Source organism: Megascapheus bottae, chromosome 11 (genome assembly GCF_031878675.1).
Source record: "Megascapheus bottae isolate mThoBot1 chromosome 11, mThoBot2.hap1, whole genome shotgun sequence".
NCBI lineage: Eukaryota > Metazoa > Chordata > Mammalia > Rodentia > Geomyidae > Megascapheus > Megascapheus bottae.
Genome location: NC_143519.1, coordinates 63,588,933 through 63,612,375, shown reverse-complemented (window position 1 = coordinate 63,612,375; position 23,443 = coordinate 63,588,933). Strand labels below are relative to the sequence as shown.

The 23,443-nt window shown below is 42.9% G+C and overlaps 1 protein-coding gene across 1 annotated transcript in view; it reads right to left on the bottom strand.

The window, feature by feature from the left end:
• Parp4 (poly(ADP-ribose) polymerase family member 4) overlaps positions 1-23,443 on the bottom strand; it is a 102,249-nt gene that overhangs the window by 25,044 nt on the left and 53,762 nt on the right. Inside the window, exons 21-24 of the mRNA XM_090342432.1 lie at positions 8,278-8,415; positions 6,413-6,608; positions 3,101-3,168; positions 1,517-1,704 (exon numbers count right to left, since the gene is read on the bottom strand). Of these exons, the coding sequence (XP_090198558.1) occupies positions 1,517-1,704; positions 3,101-3,168; positions 6,413-6,608; positions 8,278-8,415 (590 nt within the window). The remainder of the gene's footprint in view (positions 1-1,516; positions 1,705-3,100; positions 3,169-6,412; positions 6,609-8,277; positions 8,416-23,443) is intronic.

Below are 23,443 nucleotides of genomic sequence, written 5' to 3'. Positions count from 1 at the left end.
GTTCAATATCTAGTATGGACTAGGACAATACACACATGTGCGTGCACGCATCCATGTGCGCGCACACACACACACACACACACTCTCTCTCTCTCTCTCTCTCTCTCTCTCTCTCTCTCTCTCTCTCTCTCTCTCTCCTTGCAAATCTTAAAGGTTAAAGAGATAAAGTGGGGGACCAGGAGTTTAGCCTAGTGGTAGAGTGCTTGCCTAGCATGCACGAAGACCCAGGTTCAATTCCTCGGTACCACATATATACATAGAAAAAAGCCTAAAATGGTGCTGATGCTCAAGTGGTAGAGCTCTACCCTTGAAAAAGTCCAAGAACAGTGCTCAGACCCTGAGCTCAAGCCCAGGACGGGCAAAAAAATAAATAAATAAATAAAGTGGGGATGGCATGTAGTTCAATGGTAAAGTACCTGCCTAGCAAGTGTAATTTCTGAGATCACATTGGAGGGGACGGGGCGGGGGCAGGGGAGAGAGGGAAGGAGGGGGGGCAGAGCAAGGATGAGAGAGAAAAAAAAGATAAAGGAAAAGGAGAGGAAAAGGGAAAAGGGAGAGAGGGAGGGCGGGAGAGGGAAAGGAGGGGAGGGAAAGGGGGAGAGCAGGGGGAGGGAGGAGAGGGGGGAGGGAGAGACACAAAGGAAAAAGTGAGAATGAGAATGAATGTGGACAGTAATACATATCTGAAGATTTGCTTAAATCCCCACACACCAGAGGACTTCATTATCATTAGGATGCAACTTCCAATTTACTGATAAAGATGATTCTAAAATCCCTAAAAGGGGTCTTGAGTATATAGCTTAACTGTACAGCATAAGCTAGGCCAGTGAAATCTTGATCCCCAACACCAACAATAAACATACAGATAGACAAGACGAACAGATAGATTTAGTAGATTTAAAAACAAGCAAACATTCTGGAAGATATCAAAATAATAGAGATAAAGGTATCAGTCTAGGCCAGGAGCAAGGCCTAGTGGTAGAGTGCTTACCTAGCATGCACAAAGCCCAGGGTTCGATTCCTCAGGATCGCATACACAGAAAAAGCCAGAAGTGATATTGTGGCTCAAGTGGCAGAGCCCTAGCATTAAGCAAAAATTGTCCAAGGACAGTGCCCAGGCCCTGAGTTCAAGTGCAAGAACTGGCCAATAGTAATAATAAAAAAGTATCAACCTAGTTGGCACATCAGTGGCTCACATCCTGTAATCCTCGCTACCAAGGAAGCTGAAATTTAAGGAAGGTAGTTTGAAACCGGTCCAGGCAGGAAAGACTATGAGACTATTATCTCCAACTAACCACCAAAATGCTGGAAGTGGAGCAGGGGCTCAAATGGTAGAGGGCAAGCTTTGAGTGAGAAAGCTAAAGGACAACACCCAGGTCCTGACTTTAAATCTTAGTACTGGTGCCCGTGCATGTATGCACGCACACATGCATGCATGCACATGCAGGCACACACTCTTGCACAGGCCAGTGCCAGCTGGCTTTTTCAACATAGTGACCAAATCTCTGAGACTTACCTGACACCACAGGTAAACAGCCTGGTGTGGTGGACATTTCTTTTCACAAGCTGCACTGTCATACTCTCATTCTGCAGGTGCCCATCAGACAAGAGGAGCACGTTCCGCAGTCCTTGAGAAGGGTGCAGTAAACTTAAGTACCGGAGCGTTTTGCAGAGGTCAGTGTTGCCCATGGTAGGCGTAGCGGACTGCAGAAGGGAAAGCAATAGATCATTCCTTCTTTCTGTACACAGCATTGACTGCAGTCACCTCCCAGAGATTCACTGGCATCGAGAAGGTTTTTGCGCTGAGGATGGCTGTAATCTTAGCTAATCAAGAGGCTGAGATCTGAGGATCATGGTTTGAAGTCAGCCTAGGCAGAAAAGTCTGTGAGACTTCAAATTTCCAATGAACCATCAAAACCCATGAGTGAGGAGAGCTGTGACACAAATGGCTTGCACATAAATGCTCAGGGACAGAGCCCCAGCCCTGAGTTCAAGTACTGCTACTGGAACACACACCAAAAATAACCACTTTTTAAAAAAATTATTAATCTGTGGAATAATTACACTTAAGTGCTTTTAGTTTACTTCATCGCTTATGGTAATTATTATTTATTTATTTATTTATTTTAGTCTTGAGTGTTTTATTCTTTTTTTCATTTATTTATTTGTATTACCTTTAGTTATACAAAAAGATTTCAATTTAATCTGTTAGTTTATTAGGCTGAGTACAATGCATCTTGATTAATGTTACCCCATTATTAGCCATCCCACCCCCTCTATCCATTAAAAATAGTTTTCAAAGAACTATTACATCTAAGCAAATAAACAGCCCACTAAACTATCCCTGGAGTGGTACTGTGGCTCAAGGGATAGGGTGGTAGTCTTGAGCTGAAGAGCTCAGGGATAACGCCCAGGCCCAGAGTTAAAGTCCCATGACAGAACCCATCCCCCCCACTAAAAAAAATAAAAAAAGTAAAGTATCCCTGGGATTGCTGTTCAGGACTGAGGTTGTCATTGTTCATACTCAGCTTGTTATAGTTTTAAAATAAATCAAACAAAGAACAGCAAAAACAACTTTCCCAAATGCTAATTATATGAAGTGGTAAGACTATAAGCAATTTTTCTCTATTTTTAAATTCCCAATATTTTAAGTGACTCCCTATCATGTTTATTTTCTTATTATTGTGGGTCTACTACAATGGTTCGGATAACTGAACCATTGTCAAAGGCCTGGTCACCATCCTTGGTGCTACTGAGAGGTGGTTGAACCTTTAGAAGTTGGGACCTATTATGACCTTGACGAGGGTATTTGGGCCCTGGGTCTTTTATTTCTCTCTTTGCTTCACAGACATGAGGTGAACAGGCTTCTCCTCTCCTCTCTCTGCTCTCAACCATGATGTGCTATGTTGTGGCAGGCCCAAAGTAATAGGGCCAAGTCACAATGGGCTGAAACCTCTGCAACTGGGACCTACTAAGTTGTTATATCTTAGGTATATGTCACAGTAATGTAATGCTGATTAATACTTTCACCAATATGCAAAAGTCTAGTCCTGAGCAATCCTACTAAGGCTTCAGGGGATGGAAGAAGCATCATACATACCATAATGAACTCTGTTGGTGCTTCCTTGCTTGTGATGAACTTAGGATATGAAAATAATTCCTTGTAACCTGTGCAGTGAGATTGGTATGAGGGAATATCATTGAGTAGTCACCAGATTGACCTCTAACAAACAATAATGGAACTTCCCACCATGCATCATGCTATCATAAAGACTATTTTGTAACTGGAACTAGTGGCTAGTGCCTGTAATCCTAGCTATTCAGAAAAGATTGAGATATAAGGATCACAATTTGAAGTCATCTTGGTTAGAAAAGTTTGAGAGACTGACTCCAATTAACTGGCAAAATGCCAGACTGGAAACATGACTCAGTAGGCAGAGCACCAGCCAAAAAGCTGGACAAGAGTGCCAGGTTCCTGAGTTCAAGCCTAAGTACCAGTATTTTTTTTTTTTTTTGCCAGTCTTGGGGCTTGAGGTCAGGGCCTGAGTGCTATCCTTGGACGTTCTCAAGGCTGGAGTTCTACCACTTGAGCCATAGCACCATTTCTGGCTTTTTTTATGTGGTACTGAGGAATCAAACCTGGATCTTCATGTTTGCTAGGCAGACACTCTACCACTAGGCCAAACTCCTGGCCCCAAGCATTTTTTTAAGTATATTTTATGTTTACTTTTCTTTTTAGAAAATAATGGGGGCTGAGCACTGATCTCTTGCATCCTATTAGTCATCAAAAAGCCAGAAGTAGAGCTACAGATCAGGCGGCAGAATGCTAGCCTTGAACAAAAAAGCTCAAGAACAATGCCCAGGTACTGAGTTCAAGTCCCAGGACTGGCAGCAAAAATAAAATAAAGAAAGAAAGGCATAATGATATTTATATACTAATAGCTCAGCAGTTACTCAAATAGTAGAATGCCAGCCTAGAAAGTGGAAGGCCCTGAGTCAAATTCAGTTACCATAAACTAACAACTCATCACAACATCCCTGTAAAAAGTACATTCCAGAGAATTCCAACTCTAGTATGCAAAAGGCCTGAAACAAATTCCACATATAGGTCTCTTGCATCTTCTGTGCAATGAGAGGTGTGGGAGCAGGAGAGAAGAGTTACCATGGCATAAGCAGCTTGCTCCTTGGCAGAGCACCATGTAGCCCCTTCACATTCCCCATGCCTATTTCATCTCTGCCCTGAACAGAACAGACATGTTGTGAAGGGTATTCTTCTGAAGAGCAGGAAGATGACCAGACAAGACTGTCCCCTGGTATTTGCTCCTTCTGTTGTCCCTGAAGAGTCATATTCATAAGGATGACTCACCTAGAGTAGCCTTGCCTTCTTCTAACTGTGCTGACCTGATGCCCTGGAGCCCATTGCATAACAGATCCTCCTCCTCCCATTTCTCCCTCTCTTCCTCCTCCTTCTTCCTAGGACTCTCAGCATGACAGCTCTCATACTAAGCTGCCTTAGGCTTCCTTACAGTTGTTTGGTTTGATTTTGGGCAATGCCAAGGTTTGCTTATGTATTTATTTATTTTTGCCAGTCCTGGGGCTTGAAGTCAGGGCCTAAGCGCTGACCTCGGACTTTCTCAAGGCTAGAGCTCTACCACTTGAGCCACAGCACCATTTCCGGCTTTTTCTATGTGTGTGCTACTAAGGAACTGAACCCAGGTCTTCATGTATGCTAGGTAAGCACTCTACCACTAAGCCAAACTCCCTGCCCCAGTTCATTTATTTTTAAAAGAAACTTTCTGTGAGCCGGGCATGGCACGATGGCTTATGCCTGTAATCCTGGCTACTCAGGAGGCTGAGATCTGAGGATCAAGGTTCAAAGCCAGTCCAGACACTAAAGTCTGTGAGATTCTCATCTCCAATTAATCACCAGAAAACCAGAAGTGGCACTGTGGTTCAAGGTGTAGGGAAGTAGCCTTGAGCTGAAGAGCTCAGGGACAACACCCAGACCCAGGGGTAGGGTGGTGGCCTTGAGCTGAAGAGCTCAGGGACAGCGCCCAGGCCCAGAGTTCAAGCCCCATGTCTGACCAAAAAAAAACCAAAACCAAACCAAAACAAAACAAAATCTTCCTGTGATCAGAGAGAAAGAAGGTTTATGTCAAAATAAGTGAAACTGGGGGCCAGGAGTTTGGCCTAGTAGTAGAGTGCTTGCCTACCATGCATGAAGACCTGGGTTTGATTCCTCGGTACCACATACATAGAAAAAAGCCAGAAGTGGTGCTGAGGCTCAAGTGGTAGAACTTTAGCCTTGAGAAAGTCCAAGGATGGTGCTCAAGCCCTAAGTTCAAGTCCAGGCCTGGCAAAAAGAAACTGACCATCATTACCACCACAGTAATTTTTTGTGCTGGTACTAGGGATTGAACTCTCAGAGCTTCTTGTTCTTGCTTGGCCTTTTTGCTCTGGGCTGGCATTCTACCACTTGAGCCATATTCACTTCTAGCATTTTGCTTGTTAATTGGAGATAAGGATCTCAAATTTTTTTTCTTTTCTTTTTTCTTTTGCCAGTCATGGGCTTTAGCTCAGGGCCTGAGCACTGTCCTTGGGCTTTCTCAAGGCTACAGCTCTACCACTTGAGCCACAGCACCACTTCCGGCTTTTTATGTGTGTGGTACTGAGGAATCAAACCCGGGTCTTCATACATGCTAGGCAAGCACTCTACCAGTAGGCCAAACTCTTGGCCCCACGTCTCACAAACTTTTCTACCTAGGCTGGCTTCAAACCGTTATCCTCAGGTCTCAGCTTTCCAAGTAACTAAGATTACAGGCACGAGCCACCAGTGCTCCTCACTCTCAGAGTGCTTGGCTGCCAATTCTTTGTACTTCCAATTTGGCTTTTTGCTGATTATTTTGGAGATGCAGAGTCTTATAGACTTTTCTGCCTGGGCTGTTTCTGAACCACAATCCTCCAGATCTCAGTCTCCTGAGTAGGTAACATTATAGGTGTAAGCCACTGGCATCTAGTCCATTATGGGTTTACAATAGACTTTGCTGACTGCACAGCCTGTCCTTATCCTTTGATCTTTCTATTCAGCAGGGTAAAGTTCTTGTGTTTGCTTAGGTCTCATCTGTTATGAACTAAGATCTATTTTAAATATTTTGCATATATTAGATCTGTCCTCATAAGGCTATTGAATAGGGCCTATTACACCTCAAACTGCAGATAAGAAAACTGAGGCTCCGAAAGTTCAAGGAGCCTATTCAAGGTGACACATAGAGCTTGTGAGCTACATAGTTGGGCTCTGAACCTGTGTTTAAGTTTTATACATACAACCTCCTGCTCTGAAAATGAGGCCGGGCCCGTTATGAGCATGCTCATGCTCAGAAAGAAGCATAGGGGTCAAAGGGCATTCATTCACCTGAGCCAAACAGGATGATGTTGACTTTTTGCTCCTCATCCACCAAGGACAGTGCATGCAAGGCAATCTGCTTGGCTTGCACGAAGGCCTCACCATTCATGGAATTGGAGCAGTCGAGACAAATAATCACTTCATTCTTGTCACCTAGGTCTGGAAAGGTGGCATCAAGATCAGGTTGGAAAACCAGCATGCAAGCCTGAAAGGAGAAAAAGGTGCTGCATTTTTTTTTTATTGTAATTAATAGAAGGGTTACATGATATTTGCCAGATAAATGGTGCATTAATTCCCATACATTGATATCCTTTCACATGTCTTGGTCCCCATTTCCCTTCCCCCCTCCCCCACCCCTTATCTTGTTTTAATTGGTTTTATGGACAGTGCCTGCTCTTGGGTTGTGTCTCTAGCTCTTTTTGCTCTAGTTATTTTAAAGACAAGGTCTCAGTTTTTGCCCAGGCTGGCCTGGATCATGATCCCCTGTTTTATGCTTCCTTCCATACCTGGGATAGTAGGTAGCTACCACCACACCAAGCTATTGGTTGAGAGTGTCTTTTGAAATTTTGCGCCTAGGTTGGCCTCCAACTGTGTTCTCCAAACGAAGTAGGATTATAGATGTGGGCCTCTGATACCCAGCTTGGATTGGAGCATCTTACAAATTGAGCTGGAAAGCATCTACTTACAAAGTTCTGAAACTTTCTAGTAACTACCAAAACATAAAGAGGTGATGTGATGGCACATTCCTATAATTCAGTTCTAGGAAGAAAGAGGCAAAAGGATTTACTGTTCCACAGTTGGAGATGAGATTAGACTACATAAATAGATCTTGAATCAAAAACAAATAAAACAGGGCTGGAGTGTGGCTCAAGGGAAAAGTATTTACTTAACAAGTGCAAGGTTTGAGTTCAAAATCCTGGTATTGCTTAAAAAAAAAACCTAAAATACAAGTAAAATTTCCTTAACAACAACAAAAAATGGCCTGCTAAGAGTAAAAACAAACAGTAAAATTCCACTACACAAAACAAAAACTCCCAAGAGGTCATAAATTAATTTAGAATATCTGGCAAAAATCATAGGCCACTAATGTTGTTTGTAAAACAAATACAGAGTATGTCTTATACTATTCCAAGAGGAATATAGATGCTGCACATATGCCTCTTATTAAGTACCCAATATGTAAAGTACAATTACTGTCTCCAAAGTTACAGTTTTTTGTTTTGTTTTTGCTTCAGTACTGGGATTGGTACTCAGTGCCTGGCACTGTCCCTCAGCTGTTTTGCTCAAGACACTTGAAGCCATAGCTCCATTTCTGGCTCCCCCCCCCCCCCCAGTCATGGGCTTGAACTCAGGGGCTGAGTATTATCCTTGGGTTTTCTCAAGGCTAGAACCCTATCACTTGAGTCACTGCTTCACTTCTGGCTTTTTGGTGGTTAACTGGAGATAAGAGGCTCGTGACTTTCCGGCTAGTTCTGCTTTCCTGCTAGGTCTGGCCTTGAACCACAATCCTCAGATCTTAGCTTCTCTGAATAGCAAGGATTACAGGCACGAGTCACTGGTACTCATCAACAGCTCGTTTTTTTTTTATTGTTGTTTGATCTTTTTAAAATTTTAAATGAAGAGAATAATTCTTTGTTACAATCATACAAAATGGTCAGTTATAATCTGCATCGGGGAACAGATCATAGAGAGATTTACACTAAAAATCACAAGTCTGTTGTATTTGGTAGAAGCATCATTACTGTAGAAAACTGGGAATGTGAGGGTTCATTTTATAAACTAGTCAACACTGTCAATCATCTCAAAAATGAAGGAGCTATTTATCATGAAATATTTTCCCAAGTGTATCTACTTTTAAGTGAGAAGACTGGTACCTCGCTTTCTTTTTCTGGATGTTTTTCAACCCACATTCGGGGGAGGTATGCATCACACAAACCAATGTGGAGAGAAAATCCATCAATGCCTAAGGAGCTGCCTTCCACAGTGCAAATTACAGCTTTACAGTCGGTGTTCTGCAAACAAGCAGACAACAGTAAATCATGCAATAATGCCATAGGTCAGTATGCACTTACCTGACAAATAGTAAGACCCTTGCATAATCTATATAACTCCATAAAAAAGCAATAGCATAACATATATCAAAATTATAAAGTATGGATTTTAGATCTATAATCATATCTATCACCTCCTGAAGTTGTAAGGTTAATTTACACATTGAAACTTAGATAAATCTGAGACAATTTTGTGTGTGTGTGCACATGTGAGTGTACTCACCAGTTCTAGGGCTTGAATTCAGGGCCTTCTGTTCTGACTTGGCTTTTGCACTCAAAAAGTTGGTACCCTACCACTTAAGCCACAGCTCCATTCAGCTTTTTGCTGGTTAACTGAAGGTAAGAGTCACCTGGGTTTGCCTGCTCATCCTGGCTTTGAACCATAATCCTCAGATTTCAGCCTCAGTTGTGAGCCCCAGTGCCTGTCCAGTTTAAGACAATCTTTTTTTTTTTTTTTTTTTTTGCCAGTACTGGGCTTGAGTTCAGGGCCTAAGCACTGTCCTTGGACTTTCTCAAGGCTAAAGCTCTACCACTTGAGCCTCAGCACCACTTCCGGCTTTTTTCTATGTATGTGGTACCGAGAAATTGAACCCAGGTCTTCATGCATGCTAGGAAAGCACTAGGCCAAACTCCCAGCACCAGTTTAAGACAATCTTAACTCTAGATCCAAAGATAACAGATTTTTGTTTGCTGTACTGGATATGTCAGAAAACACACCAGATAATTAGAACCTAGAATAATAAAGAGAACATGAAGCAGAAATCACTGAATACTTTATTTGTAAGTTACATAGACAGGCAGATAGATAGCTATGTTCATAAATATAAAACAAGTTTTGAGAATGTTGATGACAAGTTTTTGTCGGGAGCAAGAGTGGAATCAAACTGTACTTTGATTTGCATCAGATAATTGCTTGATTGTCTTATTGCTTTTTGGCCTTCTCCTGTTCAATTGATCTGAGATTTACCATATGAATGTAACCCCCAACAGTTCCCTGATTAACCATCTGGATGTAACACCTGGCAGTGCCCTGGTCTCAAGAAGGGATATAAACTTTGAGTTAAGAATAAACGCAGCGGCAGTTTTTGCTTGGGCTGCAGGCCTCCTGGACCCGATGTGTTTGTCTCTCTTCTAATTTTTCCAGTCCCTGCCCCTTATTTCAGGAACCCCAATTTGCTGCCGGGAGGCCCCGGCATCTGGCGCCCGAACAGGGACTTGAAACAGGCCTATTTGAAGCCCACGGAACGTGGGTGGAAAAAGGGGTGCTTCAGAGCTTCCTACAGTTTGTCGAGGAGGCATGCCCGAGGTCTATAGAGGAGGAATTCCAAAAAGCCTGGCATCGGATAGGAAAAAGAATTCAAGATTATTATGATGTATATGGCCCCGAAAAGACCCCAATAGAGGCTGCTACTGTATGGAATTTAGTAAGTGAATGCATAAATCCTCTACATGAAAATGCTGAACTTAATCTTGAATTAAGGGAACTTTATGAGTTAAAGGACCCTTCTGAAGAACCTGAGGCTGAGCCATATGCCGCAGCCCAAGAGAGTCTAAGTGAGATCTTGAAAAGGGAACAACAACCAGTAGATATTGAGTATCAGAATTCAGGTTTGAATACCAAGGAGGAAAGTTATGATGAGTCATTGGAGGGCCGGGTGGCTACGATAGAGAAGAAGTTAGAAGAAATGCTACATCTTCTATCGAAAATGGGGACAGAGCAGAGAGCCCCCCCAGAAGTAGGAAAGGAATATGACCCTCAGGCCACTATGATGTCTGATTCTAAACCTTACCCCTCACACCCACCGCCTCCAGCTGCAGCCTTACGGCCTCAATCCCTTTCTCAACCTTTAGGCAAGCCTAAAGGCCCTAGCAACAAGTCCCTTTTAACAGGCACTACAACCAGGCACAGTGCATCGCAATTAAACCTGACTCAGGCTGCTAGAGAGAGGGAAGGTATTTCAGGGCCTCGATGCTTCCCTAGTTTAGTTGATCATGATGAACAAGTATACCATCAACCTGTTCCTGTTAAACTATTACAGGATTTAAAAAATGCCTGCTCCCAATATGGGCCAACTGCCCCTTTTACTCAAGTAATATTGGAGGCCGCGTGTGCTGGTATTGCATGCCCAAATGACTGGAAGCGGCTTGCCAGAGCATGCCTTAGTGCAGGAGAGTACTTATTATGGGAGACAGAGTTCACTGCACAGTGTCGGGCTAAAATTGAAACAAATAGGTCTAAGAACCTGCCTTACACTGTTGATCAGTTGTTAGGAGAGGGAACCTATAAAAACACCGAAGATCAATTGGGTTATGCAAAGGAGGCCTATTTACAAATAAATGCTGCGGCGAGAGAGGCTTGGAAAAAGTTACGCAATTCCAATCGTACAAAAAATCTAGTAGAAGTTAAACAGGGACCGAATGAACCTTATCTAGAATTTTTGTCTCGATTAATGGAGACTGCAGACTGCCTAGTACAAGATGAGAATGCAAGGAAGAGTATAGTTAGACACATAGCCTATGAAAATGCCAACGCCGCCTGTCAGGCGGCTATCAGACCCCATAGGAATAAGGGAGGAATCACGGACTTTATTTCACTGTGTGCTGATATTGGACCCTCCCATGTACAAGGCCTTACTTTAGCCGCCGCTCCTCAAGGAAAGACTGTTACTGAGTCTCTAAAATATAGAGGTCAGCGGCATTCTCGGGATGCTAGACCCCCAGGGCGTTGCTTTTCTTGTGGACAAATAGGACATTGGATGACGCAATGCCCACGCCAGGCCAGGCAAAAGAGAGAAAAATCACCTGGCACATGTCCACGCTGTGGTACAGGGAAGCACTGGGCTAAAGATTGCAAGTCAGCAACAAATTGCAATGGCCGCCCGCTTTTGGGAAACTGGAGAAGGGGCCAGCCCCTGGCCCCGCAAAACCATGGGGCAGTCCCTCCCTCTTCTCGGCCACAAGTGCATCTTCTAACAACCCCCCAAGATCAGTCTCCGGCCTCCTCCGTGCCACCCCAGGCAGTGCAGGATTGGACCTCTGTTCCTCCACCTGCTCAGTATTGACCCCAGAGATGGGGACACAAGCTCTCCCCACGGGGGTCTTCGGCCCCCTTCCCCCGGGAGTGGCTGGATTGCTGTTAGGGCGAAGTAGCTCAGCCCTTAAAGGGATACAGATTACACCTGGCAAAATTGACCAGGATTTTACTGGAGAAATCAAAGTTATGGCCTCTGCCCCGAAACACGTGGTATCGATCCCAGCCGGTCAAAAATTGGCACAACTAATACTCGTCCCTTTACCTCCCGGGGAGACTACTAATTCCCCATGTGGACAGAGAGGATTTAGATCTTCTGATATCTATTGGGTACAAGGCATAAAACAAGAGAGGCCTGAGATGACTATATTTATACAAGAAAAGCCCTTTAAGGGAATATTAGACACTGGAGCAGATGTGTCTGTGATATCTAAGAAACATTGGCCAGCCCAATGGCCCCTGACAACCTCTATGACTTCCCTACAGGGGGTTGGGCAAGCAACTGACCCACAGCAGAGCAGTGCAATCCTTGTTTGGAGAGATGAGGAAGGGCACTCTGGTCATTTTCAGCCATTTGTCCTGGATCATCTGCCAATTAATTTATGGGGTCGTGATATCATGGAAAAAATGGGAGTGTATATGTTTAGTCCTAGTGCTGCGGTCACTAAGCAGTTACTTGATCAAGGCCTCCTCCCCTTTAGGGGACTAGGCCGAGCAGCACAGGGGGAGCTAGAGCCGCTCCAACCCCAGTCTCGCCCTACGAGACAAGGATTAGGGTATTCCTTAATGGGAGCTGTCGTTTGTGTCCTGCCCCTCATGCTGATCCCATAAATTGGCTCTCTGAAGAACCGGTATGGGTCGAACAGTGGCCTCTTTCACTAGAAAAGATCATTGCAGTACAGCAGCTGGTACAGGAACAGCTGGACTTGGGGCATGTGGCCCCTTCTAACTCTCCATGGAATTCTCCAATTTTTGTTATAAAGAAAAAGTCAGGTAAATGGAGGCTGTTACAGGATTTGAGAAAAATAAATGCCACAATGGAACTGATGGGGGCCCTACAGCCTGGCTTGCCTTCACCCATGGCAATCCCAAAGGATACTTATAAGATTATTATAGATTTGAAGGATTGTTTCTATACTATACCCCTGGCGCCTCAAGACTGTAAGCGCTTTGCCTTCAGCGTCCCCTCTGTTAATTTTAAAGAACCCATGAAGCGATATCACTGGCTTGTGCTTCCACAGGGCATGGCAAATAGCCCAACTTTATGTCAAAGTTTTGTAGCTAGAGCCATTTCTTCCACTCATGAAAAATTTTCTTCTGTTTATATTGTTCATTATATGGATGACATCTTGTTGGCTTGTTCTGACCCTATCGTCGTACGACAAGCCTTTGGACAACTAAAGCAAGACCTGAGCCTCTTTGGCCTTATAATAGCAGCTGAAAAGGTTCAGGAACACCCCCCTTTTACATATCTAGGCCATATATTAGGCCCACACTATTTTAAAAGCCAAAAAATACAATTAAAAACTTCACACTTAAGAACTCTTCATGATTTTCAGCAATTCTTAGGAGATATAAATTGGCTTCGGCCTTATCTAAAGCTCTCCACAGGAGAGTTAAAACCCCTCTTTGATCTCTTAAAAGGAGATACCAACCCTACATCCTTGCGCGAATTAAATCCTGACGCCAGGAGGGCCATCCAAATTGTAGAAAAGGCAATTTCCCAGCAACAAATGACCTATTGTGACTATTCTAAACCCTGGGGAGTTTACATTTTAGCTACTTCTCACTCCCCAACTGCTGTACTGTGGCAGGATGGCCCACTTTTATGGCTTTATCTACCATCAACACCCGGCAAAGTGCTGACCCCCTACTACGAATTGGTAGCTAATCTGATACACATGTGCCGAGTGGATTCCCGTAAATATTTAGGTCAGGAACCTCATTTTATCTGTGTCCCATATAATTTACAACAACAAGATTGGCTATTCGCCCATTGCGATCCTTGGGCCATTGCTTGGGCCAATTATACGGGAAAAATTTTGCATCACTACCCGTCTAACAAACTTCTCCAATTTGCTGCGTGTCATACGTTTCTATTTCCTTCCATAGTACAGGCCTCGCCTTTATCTTCTGCCGCTTTGGTATTTACAGATGGATCCTCAAATGGAACGGCTGCTTTGACCATTAATGGGAAAACTCAATCTTGGGTTACAGGTTTTTCCTCCGCCCAAGAGGTGGAATTAGAGGCTGTTTTACAAGCACTCGTCCTGTTACAAGACGAGCCCTTTAACTTATACTCAGACAGTCAATATGTAATTCGTGCTCTTCAAGTCATAGAAACTGTTCCCTTTATTGGAACTACTAACTCCAATATTCAGACCCAATTTCGCCAAATACAAACTTTGCTTTGTTCTCGCAACCACCCCTGTTTTTTTGGCTTTGTTCGAGCTCACACTAATCTTCCTGGCCCTTTAAGTGAGGGCAATGCGGTCACTGACTCTGCCACCAGAGTTTACTTAACTCAGGTTGAACTTGCTAAGCAGTCACATGCCATCCACCATCAAAACAGTCGAGCCTTGCGCCGACAGTTCAAATTATCTAGAGAAGCAGCGCGACAAATAGTTAAGACTTGCTCCAACTGTGTCCCTTTTTCACCAGCCCCCCATTTAGGTATAAATCCACAAGGACTGCTTTCTAATCACATTTGGCAGATGGATGTCACGCATGTTCCATCATTTGGCCGATTAAAATATGTTCATGTTACTGTAGATACTTATTCTAATTTTATCTTGGCCACCCCCCTTGCTGGGGAAGCCACTAAACATTGTATTTCTCACTGCATTCGATGCTTTGCTGTGATGGGGATTCCCTCGCAAATAAAAACAGATAATGGCCCTGGCTATGCAAGCCGAGCATTTCAATCCTTCTGCCGTTCCTATAATATCACTCATATTACAGGCATTCCTTACAATCCTCAAGGTCAAGGCATCGTGGAGAGAGCTAATGGATTATTAAAACATCAAATTGCTAAAATACAGAAAGGAGAGTCGTATCCTGCTACCCCTGTGAATATACTTAATCATGCTTTATTTGTTTTAAATTTTTTGAATTTGGATTCAAATAATTTATCTGCTGCTCAGTGATTCTGGGAAAAAAAGAGAGCAGCGTGCTTTTGCCTTAGTAAAGTGGAAGGATCCCCTAACTGGTGCTTGGCATGGACCCGATCCTGTTCTAACCTGGGGTCGAGGGCATGTATGTGTTTTTTCACAAGGAGAAAATGACGCCCGCTGGCTGCCTGAACGCTGCGTTCGGATCGTGGAGAGTGACAGTGGCCATCCAAGCAGCGACTCACTGGGCCTACACCCCCAACCCTCCAGTGGTGCATCCTGCGACGTGGAAAGGACCTGAGTTATTTGTGCATGTCAATTGGGACTGCTACTGATCCACTTGTTCCACACATTCATATGAGCTGTGTTTCTCCTCCTTTTACTATTATGTAGGGACCTTTTAACATATTCATTGACTCTACACAATTTAATATGTGACATTATTTTGTCTTTACCATCCCTCTTCTTAATAACCTTTTTTGTAAAAGATGCCCAGGTGAAAAGCAAAGGCCTCCAGAGGTAAGTAGAAGTCGGCCTACCCCCTGTATGTCTGTGTTTTGTTTTATTTTTTTTATTTTATTTTATTTCATTTTATTTTTTTTAAAAAAAAAAGGGATGCACTGTGGGCCTAAAATAGAGGCCTGGGTGGTCAAGGGACGCCTTGACCCCCCTTCCCCTTCTGAGTTTCTTGTCAATATCAAGGCATACCTGAGAGTCCCACCAGCAAGACATGTCTAAATCTAAAAATAGCTGTTAAGTGTATCTGATTGAGTCCAATTTTCTTGTTATATGTCAATGTCTGTTTATTTAAAAGTCTCCGCTTCTCTGTCTTGTTCGTGTTACATATTTTTCTTTGTCCAGTTTTGTCTTTAAAATTGGTACCATTTCCAAGTATGGATCCTTATGGTTTTTCTGTGCGTACTCAAGCACACATCCTTGTTATTTATTTGAACATTTCTGGGCCTAGCATGGCCGCTCCCCCATGTCTGCAGTTGTAACAAGCCCTGGAAAAATAAATTCCAGCTAAGTTGCCTTGCAAAAAGTTTTGTTTCGAACCTGGTTCTCACCTGTAAGAGTAAAATTGGCAAAACTCTCTTGACACAAACTTCCGGAAATTGAACGGCCGATATTAATTTTGCGCGCTTTATGATCTTTGAGTATGAATGTGTGTGAATGAGTGAGTGAACATGTTCAAGGTTAAATTGTCAGCATGCTGTATAAAACAATGGATAAATTTATACTTAAACACAAAGACAATTGGGTAAATCTAAGCTTAAAACTTCAAGAAAAATATTAGGTTTGAATGTTTTACAATGTCTCAAAGAATTATTGTGTTGTCTTAAAGAAAAACTGGTAAATATTTTTCTAGATCCTGAAATCTGCATTTTATTGCAGGGCATACAGCTGTTTACATTGTAAACATTGTATCCTGTTCAGCACAGAGGTGTTAGGGAATTTGGGATTTATTACTTTAAGTTAAAGTTTGGAAACATGTATTAGAGATTTAAATGTAAAATTGTTCATTAACGTCAGAAACTTTGCCTGTCCTTTCTTGCAAACTGACACTAGAAATCTGATGGTAAAATGTGGATAATGTGATTAGTATTTTAAAGGAATGTTTAAAAAAAAAAAGGGAAGGAAACTAAGTCCAGACTTAGACTTTTGGTGCACTGATGTCTATAGTTCTTGCATCAGGGAAAAACTGTTATTTGAGTTTAAACTGTTGTTGGAGTTTTAGACAGTAATCTAAACTGCATAAGAGCCCCTTTTTTCTAAAAGGCAAGAGGAGTGCCTTGGGCCCTAGGGGGCCTGAGGGCAGGAGTTCTTTGTGCCCTTAAAGGTTTTTCAATTGCAAATAAAGGCTAAGGTGTTAATTGTTTAAGCCAGTATCAGTAAAAGTTATTAAGAACATTGGAAATGGGTTTCTAAACAATATTTGAAAGTGAAGTTGTCTTAAATGTTTAAAGAAAGAGAGAAAAGGAAAATCAGGACTACCAAAGTAATTGCTTAATTGCTATTTCAGCTTGCTCTTGTAACTTCCAGCTAGCCCATTGGAGAAGAACAGCAATCCTTATTCAGATGTAACTTTGGCCTTTTCCAGGTTCTAGGTAAGCTCATGCTTAGAGACTATTTCTGTGTCGACCACCTTGTTGCTCTAATTGGAGAACCGTGGCCTTTTGTAGGACTCTCTGATCTGAAAACTGCAGTTTTGAGCCAACCCCGGGCAAAGCAAAGTCCCTGTGAGATTGTGGTGTCTAATCTGGCAGCAGAGTGCTATTAAGGCAGAGTTGCTTTGGAGCTCGAAGCCGCAGAGTGCTAGCTCTGAGCTGAACAGCTGGGGGACAGCACTCAAGCACCAAGCTCAGGACTCAAAGTGGCAGGGTGCTAGCCTTGAGCTGGAGAGCTGAGGGACAGTGCCCAGGCCCTGAGTTCAAGTCCAGCAACTAAGCAAGTGAATTGCCAATGGGACATTTATCCCTGTGTGGAGAAACTCTACTGGGACATGATGCAGAAAGCCTCTGCTTGGATGGCAGAGATGGTGTCAGATCTTAGTCACTTGTGCTTGGCCGATCAAATTAATCAGAGCCGGGAGGTCATAGAATAGTTTGTAAGCATGCCTTACTAATGCCCGTGCCTTTCATAACTGGGCAGGAACTTGTCAATCTTCTGTGATAGTGGGTAGTTTAAAGCCCTAATTGAGCGAAATTTTTATTTATTTATTTATTTATTTATTTATTTATTTTTGACACCAGCCACAAATTCAGGAAAAGTTTGTGGATCTGAGACTTGTGTCTCTATTAATCTGTTTAGATCTGACAACTGAAGCATTGTTAAGGTTGCAGAAATTTAGTTCCCCAGACAATCAAGAAAAGGCCTTTGCAAATGGGTGTTATGTAACTACACTATTGTAGCCAAAGATGGTTCGTGCAGTTGTTAAATGTTAAATATGATCTCCAGTTTGGAGCAAATTATTATTCCTGATATCTAATCCTTGCAATCCCTAATAAAACAGGCTAGGCTTCTTAAGGTCCCTGGTCAAGCACAGAGACAACGCCCCTGAGTCAGCTTGAAGAAGTCACAGAAGCTGAATCTCCGCCCATCTATCCCCTTTAGATGAAGGGACCAGTCATTTTTGGAAAGTGAGACAGGATAATGAGATAATTAGAGATAGTGGAAAGAACAGAAATTGCACTTGTGTTTCTTTTAAAATAAAGATGGGGGATATGTCGGGAGCAAGAGTGGAATCAAACTGTACTTTGATTTGCATCAGATAATTGCTTGATTGTCTTATTGCTTTTTGGCCTTCTCCTGTTCAATTGATCTGAGATTTACCATATGAATGTAACCCCCAACAGTTCCCTGATTAACCATCTGGATGTAACACCTGGCAGTGCCCTGGTCTCAAGAAGGGATATAAACTTTGAGTTAAGAATAAACGCAGCGGCAGTTTTTGCTTGGGCTGCAGGCCTCCTGGACCCGATGTGTTTGTCTCTCTTCTAATTTTTCCAGTCCCTGCCCCTTATTTCAGGAACCCCAATTTGCTGCCGGGAGGCCCCGGCAAGTTTTAAAGCAATGAAGGCAAGAGGGTATATGGCAAAATGGCCACAAGGTCTCTCCACTCTGAGATGCTCTTTCTGATGTTACTTGGAAACTCCTCCTACCTGGAGATGGCATCTATATCTCCTTGTTTGATTTGGCCAATGGGGCTGAATACATAATTTGCATTTGACCAATAAGCTATTGGCAGATATAATGCAAGTAGGAGCCTGAAAAGTACTTGTGTAATCAAGTGTGGCCTGTCTCTTTGTTACTGAGTCTATTCCATCATTGATGTGAATGACAGCTGGTGAAGTGGCTCATGCCTATAATCCTAGCTACTCAAGAGGCTGAGATCTGAGGATCTTGGTTCAAAGTCAGGCCAGGCACTAAAGTCCGTGAAACTCTTATCTCCAATTAATCACCAGAAAACTGGAAGTGGTGCTGTGCCTCAAGGAATAGGGTGGTAGCCTTGAGCAGAAGAGCTCAGGGACAGCACCTAGGACCAGAGTTCAAGCCCCATGACTGACAGAAAAAGAAAAAAAAAGAAAAAAAATGTGAATGATCCTGAGTCAACCTGCAGATACATTCTGCAGTGGGGACACCACTCAAGCTGACACTTAGCCAGTAACTGGGTGTGAGAAAGCTTTCCATTAGCCATCCTGTCCTGGCCAAGCTATGAGAATGACAGATGTCTGCTCTATTTTTTGGTGCCAGTTCTAGAGCCTGGTGCTCTAACATGGCTTTTTTCGTTCCCAGCTGGTATTCTACCACCTGAGCCACAGCACCATTTCTGGCACTTCGCTGGTGATCCTCAGCTCTCAGCCTCCTGAGTAGCTGTGATTACAGGCACTGGGCTAAATATTTGTCACAGTTGTGATATGGACAAATCTAAGTGATGTGCAGGACATCTAAAAGGGTTAAATGTGTGTTTGCCTTTACTCTCTAGCAGAATTCTAAGCCTCCCAACAATATAAGGGAAGCAATAAAAAGGATGTGCACTCATAAAGATATTGAGCCCAGGGATCAAGAGATGAGTGGGTGGGTTCAGATAGTAATAACCTGTAATAACCTGCCAAACTTAACTACCAAATTCTGCTTTTGTTTTTGTAAAAATGCCAAACCTTCTCAACTGCGTAGTTACAACTACCTGTGAGTGGTTTCATCCTTGTGGTTGCTGACTGGACACCATAAGGTGACATCATACGGTGACAACGACCTGTGTGTAGTTAGGATCACCTGCCTATGGTGTTTATCTTTAAAAGCTCAGCCTCACTGATAGGGCTGCTCCCTATCAGTCCCCACAAAGTGACTGGGATATACAGTTCATCCAGAATGGAGGAAATTGATGTCTAGATGCCTGGAGAGAATGGGGTCACTTGCATGGTGACATAAGCCTTCAGCAGGCAAGGGAGAAAGCTCATACCTTGAGGCACAAGTTACTACAAAAACATGGTTCAGGGAGCCGGGAGTTTGGCCTAGTGGTAAAGTGCTTGGCTAACACGCATGAAGGGCCATGTTCGATTCCTGGGTACTATATACATAGAAAAGGCTATGTGGTGTTATGGCTCAAGTAGTAGAACTCTAGCCTTGAGAAAGCCCCAAAACAATGCTCAGGCCCTGAGTTCAAGCCTCAGGTGGCAAAACAAACAAACAAAAAAAAGGTCCAAGTGAGCACATAGGGGCCCCAAGGGTCTCCACCCTCAACTAGATATTGTTTACTTCAGGAAATTCAAGCTAAACAGAACTTAGACTGCAGAGTGTTAGGCATAATGAAACCTTCAAAGACATGGTTGTCAGGTGCCTGTGTTTATCTTCCATGACCACTCAGAGCTGCTACCTGAGCTTCTCAAGTCTCAGCCTGAGCTACAAGGGAGAGATACAGAGTCACCACACATTGGGAAGAGTCTCCAACTTGAAATATGGAGACAAGAAGACAAACAAAAAAGTGAGAAAAAAAATTTAAAGCTGGGCACTGATAGCTCATGCCTAAATCCTAGCTAGTCAGGAGGCTGAGATCTGAGGGTCACAGTTCAAAAGTAGTTCAGGCACGATATCAGACCTGAAACCCTGAAACTGCTACATAATAGAGTAGGAGAGACACTGGAACTAATAGGTACAGAGTCCCAGGGTCACAAAAGAGTGGAGAGAGACTCGACAATTGCGACTACCTAAAAATAAAAAGTTTCTGCATAGACGAAGGCATAGCTACTAAAGTAGAAAGACAGCTAACCAACTGGGAAAAGATATTTACCAATTACACATCAGACAAATGCTTAATATCCAGTATCTACAGGGAACTCAAGAAACTAATCCCCCCCCCAAACCCAACAAACCAATCACTAAATGGGCAAGGGAACTAAAGAAAGACTTATCAAAAGAAGAGGTTAAAATGGCAAAGAATGCTGAGCATGGTGGCTCATGCCTGTAATTCTAGCTACTCAGGAGGCCGAGATCTGAGGATCACCATTCAAAGTCAGCTCAGGCACTAAAAAATCCACGAGACTCTTATCTCCAATTAATCACCAGAAAATCACAAGTGGCACTGTGGCTCAAGGGGTAGGGTGGTAGCCTTGAGCTGAAGAGCTCAGGGACAACATCTAAGCCCAGGGGTAGGGCAGTAACCTTGAGCTGAAGAGCTCTGATCCAGAGTTAAAGCCCCACCACACACATATTCTCCCTCTCTCTCTCTCTCTCTCTCTCTCTCTCTCTCTCTCTCTCTCTCTCTCTCTCTCTCTCTCTCTCACACACACACACACACACACACACACACACACACACACACACACACACACAGGTAAAGAAACATGAGAAAATGCTCATCACCTATGGTCAGAAAGGAAATACAAATAAAAACAGCCCTAAGATACCACCTTACCCCAATCAGAATGGCCAGTATTCTGAATTCAGACAATGATAGATGCTGGTGGGGATGTGGAAAAAGAGGAACCCTACTGCACTGCTGGTGGGAATGTAAACTAGTTCAGCCACTCTGAAAGGCAGTTTGATGGTTTCTCAAAAAACTGAAAATATACCCTCCCTACAATCCCGCCATACCACTTCTGGGCATCTATCCTGAGCATCATAATCCAGGATATGAAAAGGACACCTGCTCAGGCATGTTCATCTCTGCACTATTCTCAATAGCCAAGTGATGGAAACAATCCAAATGCCTCACTACAGATGAATGGATACAAAAAATGTGGTACAGGGGCCAGGAGTTTGGCCTAATGGTAAGAGTGATCGCCTACCACGCATGAAGACCTGGGTTTGATTTCTCAGCACCACATACATAAGGGAAAAAAAGCCAGAAGTGGTGCTATGGTTCAAATGGTAGAACATTAGGCACTGAGGAAAGCCCAAGGACAGTACTCAGGCCCTGACTTCAAGCCCCAGGACTATCAAAAAAATGTGGTACATATATACAATGGAATTCTACATAGCCACCAGACAAGATAAAATAATGACATTTGATGGGAAGTGGATGAAATTAGAGCAAATCATGTTGAGCGAGAAAAGCTAAGACCAAAGGAACAAACGGTGCATGGTCTCCTTGATATTAGATCCAAATAGTACAAGAGTGATGACTCAATATTTGGGTACCCAAGGTTATTGACATGGTCCTGGAGATATAAATTTAACTACGTAAAAATCTACAATGGGATATATACTTTATAGACGTAATGTTATACCATATAGATCAATATGTATCTATGACATACAAAGTCTTAGCTTAATTTTAATTCTGTTCTAAAATTTATGAGCCAATGATTATATATAGAGATTCCTTTCTTGAATACTTGTTTGTTAAACATGGCATTTGAAATATGATGTGGGTGGGGGTCCACCCACATATTTCATATATGGGTATATGAAATATGAGGGGCGGAGGTGGGGGGAGGGAAATGGGGACCAAGACATGTGAAAGGGTATCAATATATGGGAATTAATGTACCATCTATCTGGCAAATATCATGTAATCCTTCTATTAATTACAATAAAAAATATATGAAAAAAAGAAATATGATGTAAAAAATCAGTGGTAAAATCTTTTAATTAAAAAAAAAGTTCAGGCAGACAAATCCAAGAGGCGTGTGTGTGTGTGTGTGTGTGTGTGTGTGTGCGCGCACACACACACACACACACGAGCCTCTTAAGATTTGTCTGCCTGAACTTTTTTTTTAATCAAAAGATTTAATTAAGAGATTTTTCTCTGAGCTTAAATCTCAGTACTGTCCTTTAGCTTTCTTAAGGCTAGTGCTCTACCACTTGAGCCACAGCTCTACTTTTAGTTTTTTAGTGGTTCACTGGAGATAAGAGTTTTCCTGCCCAAACTGGCTCCCAACCATAATTCTCAGATCTCAGCCTCATGAATATCTAGGATTACAAGCCTAAGTCACTGGTATCCAGATTCTCATTGTCAAATTAACCAGGAAAAAGTCCAATGCAGTTAAGCTAAATGCCAGAGGCTTGTACTCTTACATTCAATTAACTATCGAAGAAAGCTGGGAGAGGAAATGTGGCTCAAGTGGTAGAACACTGGCCTTGAACAAAAAAATTCAAGGACAGTGTCAGGGATCTGAGTTCTAGCCTGAGAACACACACACACACACACACACACACACACACACACACACACACGCACACACACACACATGCTGGAAGTGGAATGGTGGCTCAAGTGGTAGAGTGACAGCTGTGGGAAAAAAAAAGGAGTGAAAATGTGGTGCCATGCAGCTCCAGTACCAGCATGTAAACAAACAAACATATGAATAAAAAATAAAAAGGGAAGTCAAAGCTGGCACTAGTGGCTTAATCTGTAACCCTTGCTATTGAGAAGGCTGATATCTGAGGGATGCAGTTCAAAGGTTCAAAGCCAACCCGGCAGGAAAGTCTATGACTCTTATCTTTAATTAATCATCACGAAGAAAAGGAAAGGAAAAGAAGAAAGAAAAAAGAAAACCAATGGGAGAGGAGAAAACATTTTTAGAGACAAGCAAGGATAATATATACCATTCATAAGATACACAAAGATAGCCAGGCACAGTGGCTCATACCAATAATCCTAGCTACTCAGGAAGCTGGGATCTGAGGATCACAGTTCAAAGACAACCTGGGCACTAAAAAGTCTGTTAGACTCACCTCCAATTAACCACTAGAAAATGGGAAGTGGGGCTGTGGCTCCAGCTGTAAGGCAGTAGCCTTGAGCTGAAGAGCTTGGAGCCAAACCCAGGCCCAGAGTTCAAGCCCCATAACCCACAAAAAAAAAAAAAAAAAGATACACAAAGATGCTGGGGTAGTTGGGTGGGAG